Genomic DNA, 15,802 nt, shown 5'->3' with positions numbered 1-15,802 from the left:
TTCGTTTTGCCTGCTCTGAACAGTATATAAAGGAACCAAAATACATTACGTATGTTCTGTCTTGCTTTTTTCCTCGACATGATGTCTGAGAGATACCTGGACGCTGTGTGTAGCCGTAATCTGCTCATTCTCGCCCCTTTGTTGTACTCCATTGGTAGATATCCCACAGTGTGCTTATCCATTCTCTTAGCGTGCATCAAAGAGTATCATTTCTCGGTCCCAGAGGACACATACCTTCATACATTCCTAAAGAATTCCAAATGGTTTTCCAAAGGGGTTGTGTCAGTTTACAATCCCACCAATCGTGCATAAAGTATTACACTAAAAAAATCATTCCACCAATACGATATTATTGTGAGGTTCCTCTTTGTGGTTTTAAGTTTCTTTTCCTTGATGAATAATGAGGCTGATCATTCTTCACATATGGACATTTGGGCATCCTCTTCTGTAGTGTGCCACTTCAAATCTTTGCCCCCTTTTCTAGTGGCTGCAAATGATTTTTTTTTAAAGATTTTATTCATTTATTGGAGAGCAAGGAGTGGAGAGCAGAGAGTGAGCAAGGGAGAGAGCAAGCAAGAACGAGCGAGCGAGAGTGGGAGCAAGCGGGGAGGATGGACAGAGGGAGAGGCAGACTCCCTGCTGAGCAAGGAGCCCCATGTGGGACTTGGTCCCAGGACGCGGAGATCATGACCTGGGCTGAAGGCAGATGCTTAACTGACTGAGCCACCCAGGCGTCCCAACTGCAAAGGGTTTTTCAAAAATTGTAACTAGTGATCAACTTTAAAAAAAAGTAAAAGATTTTCTACTAAACTGTGGTATCTGGCTACTGTTGGGATATTGGAAGGTCTGGCCACCCATACAGCAGCAATGGGTGGGAGCAGGGTAGGGTCTCCTCTAGATAAGGCATGAGGTCACCAATGTCCCCTGTGCCCACTGCCAGGATGGCTTTGATCATGAAAGTGTTTGGGACATGCTGGGGCAGCCACCCTTGACTCCGTCTTCACCTTCCCCTGCCAGCTGGGCTCTGCGAACCTAGAGGGGTCAGGGAGAAGTGTAAGCAAGTGTTTCCCAGATTTCGGCTAGGTAGGAGTTTGGCACTAACTCCCACGTTGCTCGTGCCCGATATAAAGCAGTGGCTCTCAAGCAGGTCCTGGAGCCTCTGTCCACGTGGCCTGCTCCCACCCAGACACTCATATCTCCCTCCATGCCCCAGGGCCCTGCATGCCCCCTGACCTCACCATTGTACAGGGAGTCCCAGCTCTAGAGCCAGGCGGTGACGGGTAAATATTTTCTCAATTTAAGTTAAAGTCCTCATGGGAATATTGGCAGCTTAGATCCTCACTTAAAAATTTGAGCCAGGAGCACCTGGGGGGCTCAGTCAGTGAAGCGTCTGCCTTCGGCTCAGGTCATGATCCCAGGGTCCTGGGGTCGAGCGTTGCATCAGGCTCCCTGGTCAGTGGAGAACCTGCTTCCAACTCTCCCTCTGCTGCTCCCCCTGCTTGTGCGCTCATGAGCTCGCTCTGTCTCTCTCTCTCTCTCTCTTTATCAAATAAATAAAATCTTTAAAGTAAAGAAAAGGAAAAAAAAATTGAGCCGTACTGGGGGACCTGGGTGGCTCAGTCGGTTAAGTGTTGGACTCTTGGTTTCGGCTCAGGTCATGATCTCATGGGTCATATGATGGAGCCATGTGTTGGGCTCCGTGCTCAGTGGGAATCTGCTTGAGATTCTCTCCCTCTGCCCTTTCTCTCTCTCTGTCTCTCTCAAATACAGACATACACACATACATACATCTTTTAAGAAACTGAGCCATATTGGGGTGCCTGGATGGCTTCGTTAAGGATCCGACTCTTGATCTCAGCTCAGGTCTTGATGTCAGGGTTGTGAGTTCAAGCCCCGCATTGGGCTTCATGCTGGGCATGGAGCCTACTTTAAATTTTTTTTTTTTAAATTGAGCCATATTCTCATTGATAGAAATGTCTCAAAAAATCCATTAAAATTCCATAAACCTCAGTTAATGGGAAGAGCCAGAAAGGGTTCGGCTTAGTTTTGTATCTGTAAAAGTAATACTAGCAACTTTTAAACAAATGATTAAATGTTTTTTTTTGTTACTTATACAAGGTTCTGTGAAGAAAGGGAAGGGGCCATGATTCTTCCAGAAGAAAACAGATTTGATGGACTATATCCCAGATGGGAAGATAGAATGCTTGGCCCCCTTTCCATATATTCCTGATCTCGGTGCTCCTAGGCTATGTTCTGGAATGGCATCTGGAGATGTGTGTTCTGACTACGTGACTCTGGCCGAGTCATGAGTCGCCCATGGGGCTCCGTTTTTCCTTCTGTCCAATGAGTAGTCATAAGCACCATTCTGACCAGTCACAGGCTTCACAGGGTTGTTGGGAGGTCACAAGAACGTGAAAATGAAGTATCTTTAAGCAACTAACTCAGCTCTCTCAGAATGTAACGCGTTTTAAATTATTATCACATAGAAGTTGTTTCTTTAGGGGCGCCTGGGTGGTGCAGTCGTTGAGCGTCTGCCTTCGGCTCAGGGCGTGATCCCGGCGTTTCAGGATCGAGCCCCACGTCAGGCTCCTCCGCTAGGAGCCTGCTTCTTCCTCTCCCACTCCCCCTGCTTGTGTTCCCTCTCTCGCTGGCTGTCTCTCTCTGTCTAATAAATAAATAAATAAATCTTAAAAAAAAAAGTTGTTTCTTTGGAGCAAAGTGGTAGATAACCCTAGTGTGTTAGCCTGCTGGCAGGGCCCTAACAGAATACGACTGACCAGGCGGCTTAAACAGCAGAGATTAATTTTCTCACAGTTCTGGACACCAGAAGTCTGACATCAAACTGTCGGCAAAGTTAGTCCCCACCCCCTCCAAGGTGGCTCTTCGCTTTGCAGACGGCCACCTACTCCTCGTGTCCTCACACGGTTTCTCTTCTGTTTTCTGCGTCCTGATCTGCTCTACTTGGAAGGATGTCAGATTGGATTAGGACCCACCCTAATGACTTCATTTTAACTTGATCACCTCTTTAAAGGCCCAAATACAGTCACATTGTGAAGTACTGGGGGTTAGGGTTTCAAGGTGTGAAGCAGAGGAAGACACCCCTCAGCCCGTAAGAGCCACTAAGAGCCATGGATGAATTTTATCTATTTGTCTGAGGTGGGGGATGAAAAGGAGGGGGGTAGTCTAGATCTGGGATGTGTTGGTTTGTTCTGGGGAGACCTCACCTAGGACAGACAGAACACTCAAAGGTGGCCATGGGCATTGACTGGTGCAGGCTTTCTCAATAAAATGCATAATCGTGACCTTATTGTTTTGCTTAAAAAAATAATAAGGCCTGCTCATTACCAAAAAATGGGGGGAAATGTAGAAAAGCACAAAGATGAACACTTCTAAAAAATCCCTCTAGGGGTGTCTGGGTGGCTCAATCAGTTGGGCGTCTGCTTTAGATCATGATCCTGGGGTCGTGGGATCGAGCCCTACGTGGGGCTTCCTGCTGAGTGGAGTCTGCTCCAGCTTCTCTCCCTTTCCCTCTGCCCCTCCCCCTGCTCTCTCTGTCCCTCAAATAAAATTTTAAAAAATAAAATAAACAAAATACATAAAATAAAATAAAAAGTTCCTCTAAATCCTAATACCAAGAAATAACCAAATAACCATTTTTTCTTACCATGTTCCTTCCGCACATGTACAAGGAGACAGATTGGTGGGTGGAGAGAATGAGCAAGAGGGAAAGAAAGAAAAGCAGTTTCTGAGAAGGGGCTTGCACTATACACGGCAGTTTAAGTAAAAAGTGTTGACCTTCTCTTCCAGTACATTAACAGAAGGGGCGCCTGGGTGGCTCAGTCGGTGAAGCGTCTGCCTTCGGCTCAGGTCATGATCCCAGGGTCCTGGGATTGAGTCCCACGTAGGGCTCCCTGCTCAGTGAAGAGTCTGCTTCTCCCTCTCCTTCTGCCCCTCCCCCCTGCTCTCTCTCACTCTCTCTCATGCTGTCTCTCTCTCACTCTCTCAAATAAACAAAATCTTTTTTTTAAAGATTTTATTTATTTATTTGACAGAGACAGCCAGCAAGAGAGGGAACACAGGCAGGGGGAGTGGGAGAGGGAGAAGGAGGCTCCCAGAAGAGCATGGAGCCCGATGTGGGGCTCGATCCCAGAACGCCAGGATCACGCCCTGAGCCGAACGCAGACGCTTAATGACTGCACCACCCAGGCGCCCCTCAAATAAACAAAATCTTTTAAAAAAATTAACAGAAGAAAAAGAAACGGATGTTGTATTAGTTCCTTTTTGCCGCTACGACAAATTACCACGAACGCAGTGACTCAAAACAACACGAATTTACTACCTTCCAGTTCTGGAAGTCGGAAGTGCAGCACGGGTCCCACTGGGCTCCAAACAGGATGTTAGCAGGTCTGGGTTCCCTTCTAGAGGCTCCATGGGAGACCCTTTTTTCTTGCCTCTTCCAGCTTTGAGCGGCCCCCGCCTGTCCTGGCCCGGGGCCTGCTTCCTCCATCTTCAGAGGCAGCAATTCAGTTGGGCCCCTCTCACATCACATCACTCCCGCCTTCCTCTTCCACTTTTAAGGACCCTTATGAGTATATTGGCTCCACCAGATACTCCGGGATAATGGCCTTGTCTTAAGGTCAGCCGATTAGCAACTTTAATTCCCTTTTGCAGTGCAACCTAACATATTCACAGGTCTCAGGAATTAGGATGTGATCATCTTTGGGGGTGGGGGCAGTAATCTGCCTGCCACACGCGCAAAAAGTAAAAAACTGCCAAACCTCTGCTAAAGTTGTCATCACAACATCCTCTACATTTAAATTTTTCATAACTCTCTAAGCCAAAAAAAAAGATTATGAAAAACCTTTATCAGTTAAGATGCTTTTGTCTGGAAGTAACAGAAACTGACTTGAACCAGCTCGACCAATTAAGGGAATAGATGGGGTGCACCTGGCTGGCTGTCGGTGAAGCATCTGCCTTCGGTTCAGGTCATGATCCCGGGGTCCTGGGATCGAGTCCCGCATCGGGCTCCTTGCTCAGCGGGGAGTCTGCTTCTCCCCTCTACCTGCCGCTCTCCCTGCTTGTGTGCTCTCTCTTTCTCTTTGTCAGATAAATAAATAAAATCTTAAAGAGAGAGAATAGATGAACTCACAGAAAGAGGAAGTGGCTTCGGGTTGGCTCAATGCCGTCTCAGAAGCCCCGGATTCCTCCTATCCCTTTCCACTGCAGCATCCTGAGGCTCGCTCGAATGCAGGAAAAGGTGGGATGGGGGGGCGGGTTCCAGGGAGGCCAAAGGCCATCTCCCACGAGCGAGTGGAGAGTTGCCATCCCAGGCCAGGCTGTCCAACCATTGGCCCACCGGGATCTTCACCATTGTCAGTCCACACTGACCTGTGCTGGTGGGGGCACAATGGCCCGGAGGCCTGCCTTCCCGAGTCAGTGAGTGGCAGCTGGCCACCCGCGTCTCCAGGCCTGGCAAAGGGCTGCATTCCTCAGGCATAGGCCAGCCCTTGGCCTGTGCTTTCTGCACGACTAGGGAGCCGCATGGCCCGCCAACCATGGGCACATGGTCAGGCTGCCTTTTGCCTTCTCTCCCTTCTGCCTGGCTGGGCTCGCCTGGGCCTCTGGAAGCCAGGGTGGTGCTGAGGCTGGAGCAGGTCCACCTGGAACCTGGCCAGGCCCGGGGTCTAGAGAGGAGCTGGGAGGAGAGGGCTTGTACCCCACAGGCCTCAGTCCAGCATCCTGAGCAACCCACCCACGGATGTCCGGCCCGCTATCCTAAGTGGCTCGGTTGCTCCCACGCTGCTCCTGTGCGTTCTCATCTCCAAGTGCTCTACACATGCTGTTCCTTCTGCTGGCATAGTCTGTCTCTTTTCCTTCTGCTCAGTTAACTCCCTATCCTTCAAATTTCGACTAAGAGGTCACTGCCCTGAGGACTGCTTCCTGGCACCCCACCTCGATGTGGTGGGCTGAACAATGGCCCTCCAAAAGGTATCCAGCTCCTAATCCCTGGAATTTGTGAATATTCACTTATGTGGCAAAAAAAAAAAAAAAAGGACTTAGGTGTTATTAAGTTAAGGGTCCGGGGGCACCGGGTGGCTCAGTCAGTTAGGCAACCAACTCTTTATTTCAGCTCAGGTCATGACCTCAGAGTTGTGGGATCATGCCTGGCATCGGGCTCCAAGATTCTCTCTCTCCCCCTCCCTCTGCCCCTTTCCCCCCAAAAAAGTTAAGGATCCGTGATGGGGAGATTATCTTGATTTTCCAGGTGGGCCCTAGATGTAACCACAGATATCTTTGTAAGAGGGTAGCCGAGAGGGATTTGAGACAGAAGAGGAGAAGACAGGGGCGCCTGGGTGGCTCAGTCGGTGAAGTGTCTGCTTTCAGCTCAGGTCATGATCCCAGGGTCCTAGGATCAAGCTCCACGTCAGGCTCCCTGTTCAGCGGGGAGCCTGCTTCTGCTTCTCCCTCTGTCTGCTGCTCCCTGTGCTTGTGCTCTCTCTCTGCCAAATAAATAAATAAAATCTTTAAAAAAAACAGAAGAGGAGAAGACACACATGCAGAGGAGGTGGCAGTGTGATCACAGAGGTGGAGATTGGACTGATGCAGCCATAAGCCAAGGGATGCTGGCAGCTTCTTCTAGCAGCAGACCTCACCTTTCCCTCCTGTCCTTCTTAAATCCACTCAGCCTCAGCAGTTTAGGACTATAAAGTCCAGCAGAGACCATCTTGTCTAACCTCCTCACTGAACAAATGGGGAAACTGAGGCACAGAGAGGGCCAGGGACCTGTTCAAACTCACCCAGTGTGACATTAGCCACAGAGCTAAGGCTGGAAACTGGACCTGGATGTGGGCCCCTGCTCTGTCTCAGAAGTCCCTTGTAAACACTCAGAGTGACCTCTTCAAGGACAACCAAAATGACCTTGATCACAGAGGGAAGAGAAATTCTTGCCCCTGCCAGGCGGTAGGAGACAGGAGCCAAGTAGCCTCTAGACCTTCCCCATTCAAGACTTGGTGGGCCTTCCCTGTCATGTGGTGGATTCCACAGCCCAGCCCCCATGTCCAGGTTAAGGCCACAGGGCCACCAACACATAGAGTGTCTTTTGAGACCACTGAGCTCAACTCCTTCTGTACAGAAGAGGAAACTGAGGCCCAAAGAGGGCAAGGGACAGAACCCAGACCACACAGTGGCTCCAATGCGGAACGAGGGCTAGAACTCAACTCACCTTGCCTCCCTTTCTGTGGTTCTATAGGCGATGCTTTCCACTGCCTCCCTACATTCCTCACACCCATTCCCTCCCTCTCCACTACTCCATCCCCACGTTCTCCAGATGGTAGGTGGAGGTCCCCTGTTCTTTATTTTTTTAAGATTTTATTTATTTGTCACAGAGAGAGAGAGAGAGCGAGCACAAGCAGGAGGAACAGCAGGCAGAGGGAGAAGCAGGGTCCCCACTGAACAGGGGGCCTGATGAGGGACTCAATCCCAGGTCCCTGGCATCATGACCTGAGCCGAAGGCAGACGCTTAACTGACTGAGCCACACAGGTGTCCCTGGAGGTCCCCTGTTCTTAAGGAGCATAAATTCCTCCCCAAGACCAAGGGGAGGGATTATGATTAGTCTAAACCATGTCCTAGCAATTTTGCTTCCTTTGAATAATTTTGAATGTCAGGGAGGGACATTTGGTGCAGTTTTGGCCAATGAGATACAAGGGATAATCTATAGGGAAGGCTGTTCAGCCCAAATAAAAAGACAATGCCTCATTAGGAGAAAGCCTTTGTCCTGATCCCTTTGTCCTGCACTGGATACAGACGTGAGGTCTAGAAGTACAGCAGCCTTCTTGGGACTATGAGGCAAGAACCATGAGGAACAAAGTCAGCATGCTTAAAGATGGTGGAGATGAAGGGGGAAGGAAACATTGACTCTGCTTACAATAGCATTGAACCTGAGACTGTCAATCTCAAACTTTCTGCTAAAGGGAGGAAATAAACCCTTCTCACTAAAACGCACCCTAGCAGAGCTTTCTGTTAGTTACAGGGTGAAGAATGCCTGAGAAAGTCCCTTTACATATAATCTCTTAACTACCCTTTGGGACAGCCAGGCTAGGTCTTATGTTGTAGGAACATCCAATGACCCTGGAGGTGGCCATGATTTGGGAAGCCCTGGCTGCTGTCCCACTGGTTTTTCTGGGCCTTTGTTCTGGGAGAAGTGCTTGGGCCGGTGGTGAGCAGGGAGGGAGCATGTCGGGTCTCAGTACCCTCCCCAGCAGGTGCCTCTATTCTATGGAGAAAAAGAAATCTGCTGGTGGAGACATTTAGTGAAGTCAAAGCTCTCTTTAATCTGTCTATGAATAGCAGTAGCTAAATTATACGAACTCTTGACGTACCCTGAAGCCCATTATGAAAGCCTGGCCAAGCCACAGAGCCCTGGAGCCTCGTCCACCTGCAGATCTCTGAAGAACCAGGCTCCACATCCAGGCAGTGGAGCCAGTGTCCAGCTTGGAGGTGCAGATGCCCTTCCAGCCCCGTCATCCTGGCCGGAGCTCTGCCGGCTGTGAAGGAAGGATGAACACCTCCTAGAAGCCAGGAGGCCCTCTTGGAAGAAGACTCCCCCTGCTCACCCCATGAGCTCCTTAGCTTGCAGAGCCCATTTCCGCAGAGGGTTCGATCTGCCCAACACTGTGTATTCTGGAATTAATTCTGCAGTAACAAACCAACCCCATGATGTCAGTGGTTTCAACTAATAAGACACGTTTATTTCTTGCTCTCATCACAGACTAACAGGGCTGTTCTCGGTTGATAGGTGGACTGCCAGGTGGTAGCTGAGGACCCCAGGCTCCTTGCGCACTGTGGCTGTGCACTGCGCTGGAGCTCTGGACCTCCGAAAGAGGGACAAAGAGCAAATGGAGAAAGCACCACCGCAGACCTTCCAGGCAATAGATCATCAACGTTTCTCTTGCTCAGGCACCCCCAGGCCCCATGAAAAGAGTCAGTCTGTGGGGTCTTACATGGCAATGTGCTCGCTTTGGCCGTACAGATACAAAAAGTGAGGCCGGCTTTTGAGAGCCTGTCCTGTGCATGGCTCAGGTGTGATAAAAGATAAACTGAGGCACGCTTAAATTGTCAGTTTCTTGGAGCCTAAGGCAACCAGAGCTGGGCAGCACCACACAGGAAGTAGTGAGGAGTGCTAACGACAGGAGCGAGGGGAAGTCTCAGACGGGAAGCAAAGGGAGGAGATTATTTGATGGGCTGGAGCTGAGGCGGTGGCCTTATCCGGGAAAGCCTAGCTGGCTGTTTGAGATGGTTGTTCTAACATTTTGGTTTCTTGGGTGCAAGTGCACCGCTCTGGCTCAGGTTTCAGTTTGCTTACTGAGGCTACCAAGGCCTCAGAGCCACCTCGCTCCAACGGCCTCCTTGTCGAAGTACTTTTAACAGGTGGTATTTGAGCTTTGCCCTCTTAATCAGGGTCACCAAACGGACGGCTCTAGCATCATTCCATCCCGTTCTGTGGGACATCATGAATGTGCACACCCCTGTGTGTGATACCAGAAGCGTCCCCATCCCAGTGTGTAACCCCAGGAGTGCCCACCCCCCAAGTGCGTGGCACCAGCAGTGTCCACACCCCAGCGATGATAGTGAGTGTTCAGTGTGCGTGACCCCAGAGGTGTGGGACCAGCGTGTGTGACCCCAGTAGTGTCCAAATACCCATTTGTGTGACTGCAGAGATGTCCACGCCCAGTCTGCGTGACCCAAGAGAATTCACATCGTGATTTGTTTGACGCCAGGGCCACCCACACCTGCGACCTCAGCAGTGCCCAGTCCCAAGGCTCTACCAGGGAGTGTCCTGAAACTACCCTGTGTGACCACAGGAGTGTCTACACCTCAGTTGCTTTCCTTTTTTTTTAAGATTTTATTTATTTATTGGACAGAGACAGCGAGAGAGGGAACACAAGCAGGGGGAGTGGGAGAGGGAGAAGCAGGCTTCCCGCTGAGCAGGGAGCCCAATGTGGGGCTCGATCTCAGGACCCTGGGATCATGACCTGAGCCGAAGGCAGATGCTTAACGACTGAGCCACCCAGGTGCCTTACACCTCAGTTTCTGACCCGAGAGGTGCCAACACATCATTTCTTGGACCAAAGAACTATCCCCACCTCAGTCACAACAATCCCAAAAGTGTCTACTCCTCGGTCTGTGTAACACCATAGATGTTCACAGCCCAATCTGTGCAACACAGGGAGGGCCTGATCCACAGTGTGTGTGATATCCGGAGTCTCCACTCCCCAGTGTGTTTTAATGTCAAGAGTGTCCCAAGCTCCTTCCGTGTGACCCCAAAGATTTCCACTCTCCAGTGTGTGTGACAGACGCCTTGGAGTGTTCACACCTCTGAGTGACCCTGTGTCTGTCCACACCCCAGCATGAGTGACTCCAGGAATGTCCAAACCTCCATCTTAGTGATCCCACGTCTGTCCACACCCACTCATTCTTACCTCATAGTTGTCTACACCGTAGGCTGTCTGAGCCCAGGAGTGCCCACATCCCAGTCTGAGTGACCCCAAAAGCTCCACAATCCAATCTGCTATCTGAACCCTGGGATGTCCACACTCTGATATGTGTGACCCTGTGAATGTCTACTAGCCAGTCTGGGTGACCCAGGAGTGTCTACTCCTTAGCATGTATGACTCCAGAAGCCTCCACATGCAAATCTGTTTGACCCGAGGACCGTCCACACCGCGGTTTGTCTCACTACAATAGTGTCAACACACTAGTCGATCTGACCGCAGAAACGTCTACAACCCATTCTGTGCAACCCCAAGAGTGTGCAGTCTCCAGTGTGTGTGATTCAAGGAGTATCCACTCCCTAGTGTGTGTGACTTCTGGATTGCCCAGACCCCCACCTGAGTAACCCAAGGCTGTCCACCCCCCAGTGTACGCTACCTCATGTGATGGCCACACGCCTGTCTATGTGGCCCCCACACCCCACTCTGTGTGGCTCCAGGTTTATGCACACCCCTGTCTCTGTGATCCGCAAGGGTGTCCACAAAACAGTGTCACGATGCTACATTCGAAGACAGTACTGGATTCCTCAGTGCTGTGTCCCTGCGCACCCTCTGTGGGTGTGACCTGTGAGGGGCCCTTCATGCCTAATTCAGTGGACCACTGTCCCCAGCTTCTGCCCACACCATTAAGTGGCCTCTTCTAATCCTATTTCCCCTCACTCTCTCCAGGAGACCATTGAATTCCCATATCCTCCTCCCTGACCCCACACACATAGGTCCACATCCCTAAATAGACCGTCCCAGCCCCAGCCCCTGCAGATCTTGGAGAGAGCAAAGGCCAATGCAGCCAGCCTCCTGCCACAGACCCCACCCCGCAGAGAGCAGTGGAGCGGCAGCCAGTAGAGGCACCGCTGATGGGAGTAAAACCTTCCAGGATCTCGTGAAACATCTATGGGAATCAACTTCTTACACTCCCTTCCTCCCCAACTAGAATGTCGGCTCCACGTGGGCAAGGACCTTTGTCCAATCCAGTTCTTCGATGTCTCTCCGGCACCTAGAACAGCAGTCGGTACATGGAACACGTTCCTTAGGAGTTTGATGCATGAAAAAACCCTCTGACCCAGCCATTCCACTTCTAACTCCATCTAACACGTACACACATTCTCCGAGCTGCGTGCACAAGGCTGGTGGGAGCGAACGACTGGGACGACCTGGTACATCTCCATAGAGAGCCGATGCCTATTGCAGAGTGAAAGGGATGCTGGTTTGGGTTCTACCGCGGAGCACCCGCTGCCCATGAGGCAGGATGCGTGGGACGTGTGGGTGCCTGTGGGGGTGGGGACGCCTTCCACAGAACAGGCTGTTGACAAGGGAAAGCAGGTGGGAGCTGGTCGTGGTGATGTGTCTGTGTGTGCGTGTGTGTGTGTGTAAGGAAACACCAGAAACTGACCTCAGTGGAAATTTTTGGAGTATGGAGGCGGGATGACCTTGTACTCCATATACTGATGCACTGTTGAAACCTTTTACACAAACCTATATTCATGTATTATAAGGGAAAATCATATGCTAAAATCAGTATGCATAGTACAGAGAACTTGTGTATGTTGGGGGGGAGTACTTGGGGTGTGCCTAGGGACAAGAATCTCAAACTCAATGCCCCAGGGCCTAGACCAGTAACCCCCAAGAGAGATGGAACTCAGTTCAGGGTAAGTAAGCAGCAGTGGGACTGATGAAAGTTCCTGACTCTCAGCAGTGGAGGGAGTGGGCGTGGTAAGGGATGGGGGGGATGGGGGAAACCCTCAAAGCTCACACCCCAAAAGAACTCAGAAACATTGCACCCTGGGACACAGAACACTTAATAACGTTAAGAGATCTTGGCTCGGAAACAGACCCCCAAGTCAGTGGTCATACCCCAACTCAGTTTTTAACTTCACACCCTGGATACAAACGCTGACTCTCAAACAGATCAGAGATCTTACACTCTGGGGACACTAGCCTACGTAGACTAGAGGCCTCGCACCCTAGAATAGACCCCTGCCCCCGCCATACTCGGGATGGGTGGTTTTTCTGTGTTATTACAAAGTAGTCCCTTATACATACACCTTGTAAAGGACTGAATGTTTGTGTCCCCCCCAAATTCATATGTTGAAGTCCCAGCCCCCAATGTGATGGTATTAGGAGGTGAAGTCTTGGCGGGGGGTGATTAGGATTTTGATGAGGTCACGAGCATGGGGTCTTCGTGATGGGAATAGTGCCCTTACAAGAAGAGACCAGAGAGCCTGTGCTTTCTCTCCACCATGTGAGGACACAGAGAGAAGGTGGTCGTCCTCAAGCCCGGAAGAGAGACGTCACCAGCACGTGACCCTGCTGGCACCCCGATCTCAGACTTCTGACCTCCAGAAGTGCTAGAGAATCAATTTTTGTTGTTTAAGCCGCCCAGTCTGTGGTACTCTGTTATGGTGGCCTGAGCTGAGTCAGACCTCAAGCTTTACTTTCAAGGCCCTGAGTTTTATATCAGAGTCCTTGTACTCGCACTGCCTACCTCTGTCACCACCAGCATTCCTCAGCCTGTAGCCCTCCCATTCCTGCCCCTTGATCCCTGGGCACTGAGCCAGAGGGTTGTCTGGAGACTCCAGGGCAAGGACACCTAGCCTGGCATGCTGCGTTTTCTGCCCTCCAGGCTGCCAGCCAGGATGTGGGACGGAACTTCCCAGAAGCAGGTGAGTGGGGTGGTCCCAGGGGCCAGGGGCACGGGTGTTCACACCAAGGCTGGAGATCCCTCAGCCCAGGCCTGGTAACCTGCTTCCCTTCTTTGTGGGCTATCCTGGGGTGTTGGCATCCATTTTCCCATGCTCCTGTCTCTTCCTCTTTCAAAGACAAGCAGAGGGCAGCAGAGGGACACGGAAAGGCCCTGTTCTACTGCGGTCAGACAGCAACATGCCTGCAAGAATGGGCTGAGGGGCCGACTGCTCTGTTACCTCGGGCTGGCTCCAGGGAGCCAGTTCGGCCAGGAACGTCACGATGGGGCAGTGTGGGAAGGGACCAGGAACCCCGACACTGACCTTGGGATTCACTGTGAAGGAAACCTTGAAGAAGATTCTGTAGAAAAACAGGAGGCCAGAGGGAGGGCATCGTGTTCTGGGAACTCTATTATACAGAAAGAGTTACTGTGAGGAATAAAATGTATTTCACTTAGTGCTTAGAGCGGGGCTTGGCACAGAGTAAGCCCTACATGATTACTATGTCCTTTTACAAACCGGCCTCCCTGACGTCACCCCAACAACCCTGAACTACCTGTCCCTTGCCTTCCCACACTGATCATGCCTCACTCACTCTTGGATTCTAAACCACACTGGCCTTCTTCCGGTTCTTTAAGAGAACCAGCCCTGCTCATCCTTTAATTTGTGAGGATGGAGCTCCTTGTCCGCAAAACAGGATCTGGGGAGTGAATCTGAGTGGGCAGGGCATTGAAAAATGGGAGGAACGGGTTGAGGTGATTTCCAATATACTCCCAAAATTGGGGGGGGGGGGCTAAAGCAGTGTGTAGGGGGAAATCTATAGCTCTAAATGCATAGATCAGGAAAGTAAAAAACCAATGACCTGAGCTTCCATATCAAGAAGCTGGAAAAGAAACAGCAAATTGAACCCCAAGAAAGTGGAAGGAAGGAATTATAAAGATAAGAGTAGAAACTGGTGAAACAGAAAACAAGCATCCATTGGATACAATCAACAAGGTCTTAGCTCGGCTCTTTGAACACATCAATAAAATATTAGTAATTTCTGTTTTCTGTCAAGCAATTAAGAGAAAAAATATAAACTACCAATATCAGGAATTATAAGGGGGTGCTATTACAGATCCTATAGACATTACAAGGTTTTTAACATACAACTTAATTTTCGGTGGAGCCCAAAGGTCAATTTCTCATTCTACTGCTTGTGTGTTCCCAGGGATCCTCTGTATCCATGAGGACAGCAGAGCTCAGCAACTTTGCTAATGCTTCCACCACCGATAAGAATAGAACAGCACGGGGTGGGGGGGTAAACAGAAGGGGGAATGAAGCATGAGAGACTAGGGACTCTGGGAAACAAACTGAGGGCTTCAGATGGGAGGGGGATGGGGGAATGGGATAGACCGGGGATGGGTATCAAGGAGGGCACGTATTGCATGGTGCACTGGGTGTTATATGCAAGTAATGAATCATGGAACTTTACATCAAAAACCAGGGATGTACTGTATGGTGACTAACATAATAAAAAACTATTATTAAAAAAAAGAATAGGGGCGCCTGGGTGGCGCAGCGGTTAAGTGTCTGCCTTCGGCTCAGGGCGTGATCCCGGCGTTATGAGATCAAGCCCCACATCAGGCTCCTCCGCTATGAGCCTGCTTCTTCCTCTCCCACTCCCCCTGCTTGTGTTCCCTCTCTCGCTTATCTCTTAAATAAATAAATAAAAATCTTTAAAAAAATGTAATGGTTTGAAAGGAATTGCACACAGTGGAATGGAATGAATAAAATAGTATAGGGTGGAATGGAGTAGAATAGAATAGAAGTCAGACTTTGTGCTAGGCACTGGGCCTCATTGTTGTGGTAGATATCCACTAATTGAACAAATATTATTGAACATCTGCTAGTTGTTTGGGACACAGTGGGTAACAAAACAGAGAGAATATCTGCCCTTATGGAGTTTGTATTCTAGTCAGAGAGACAGATATTAGCATATGCATTAGACATGCATAAGGTTGTGAGGCCAAAAATACAAAGATGGCCCTTCTGAGGAACAGGCAAAAGGACAATGTAGCTTGAGATGGATGAGGCTGTAGAGACTAGGGGCCATGCTCGGGAGTCTAAAATTCAACAAGATGACCACGACAACATCATCATCATCACCGTGAACTCTTACAGCACTTGCTATGTGCCAGGTGTTGTTCTAAGCCCTTAAAAATCCAACTCTTTTTTTTAAAATGTTCACAATAATCTTATATGTATCAAATCATGCACATTTTACAGAAGGGGAAACCAAGGCACAGAGAGATTAATTAAACATCAGTCTGGCTCCCAGAATCGGTTCTTTTAACCACAATACTCTGCTACAGCACCAGACCACAGGCACCTTATAATTCTGTAGCAGATGTCGTGTAAATACACAAATTATTAAAGAACGCAAATCAAGAGAAAGATCAGGTGGGAGGTGTGCTGAGGGCAGGAAGTAAGAAGGGAGGAGGTGTGTCTTCCCACTGGATGTCAAGGCGGATCTGTAAACACACATGCCTAGAAACATTTATGTCATCTGAGATGCTCCCTTCCTGTCCTGGCAT

General features: G+C 49.9%; 1 protein-coding gene across 1 annotated transcript in view; it reads left to right on the top strand.

The window, feature by feature from the left end:
- Positions 1-10,010: 10,010 nt before the first annotated feature.
- Positions 10,011-15,802, top strand: part of GLOD5 (glyoxalase domain containing 5) — an 11,936-nt gene continuing 6,144 nt past the window's right edge. Inside the window, exon 1 of the mRNA XM_008691009.2 lies at positions 10,011-13,208. Coding sequence (XP_008689231.1) covers positions 13,146-13,208 — 63 coding nt within the window. The 5' untranslated portion in view covers positions 10,011-13,145. The remainder of the gene's footprint in view (positions 13,209-15,802) is intronic.

This window comes from Ursus maritimus (genome assembly GCF_017311325.1).
Source record: "Ursus maritimus isolate PB19 chromosome X unlocalized genomic scaffold, ASM1731132v1 scaffold_X1, whole genome shotgun sequence".
Taxonomy (NCBI): Eukaryota; Metazoa; Chordata; class Mammalia; order Carnivora; family Ursidae; genus Ursus; species Ursus maritimus.
This window is presented reverse-complemented; position numbering and strand designations above follow the sequence as displayed.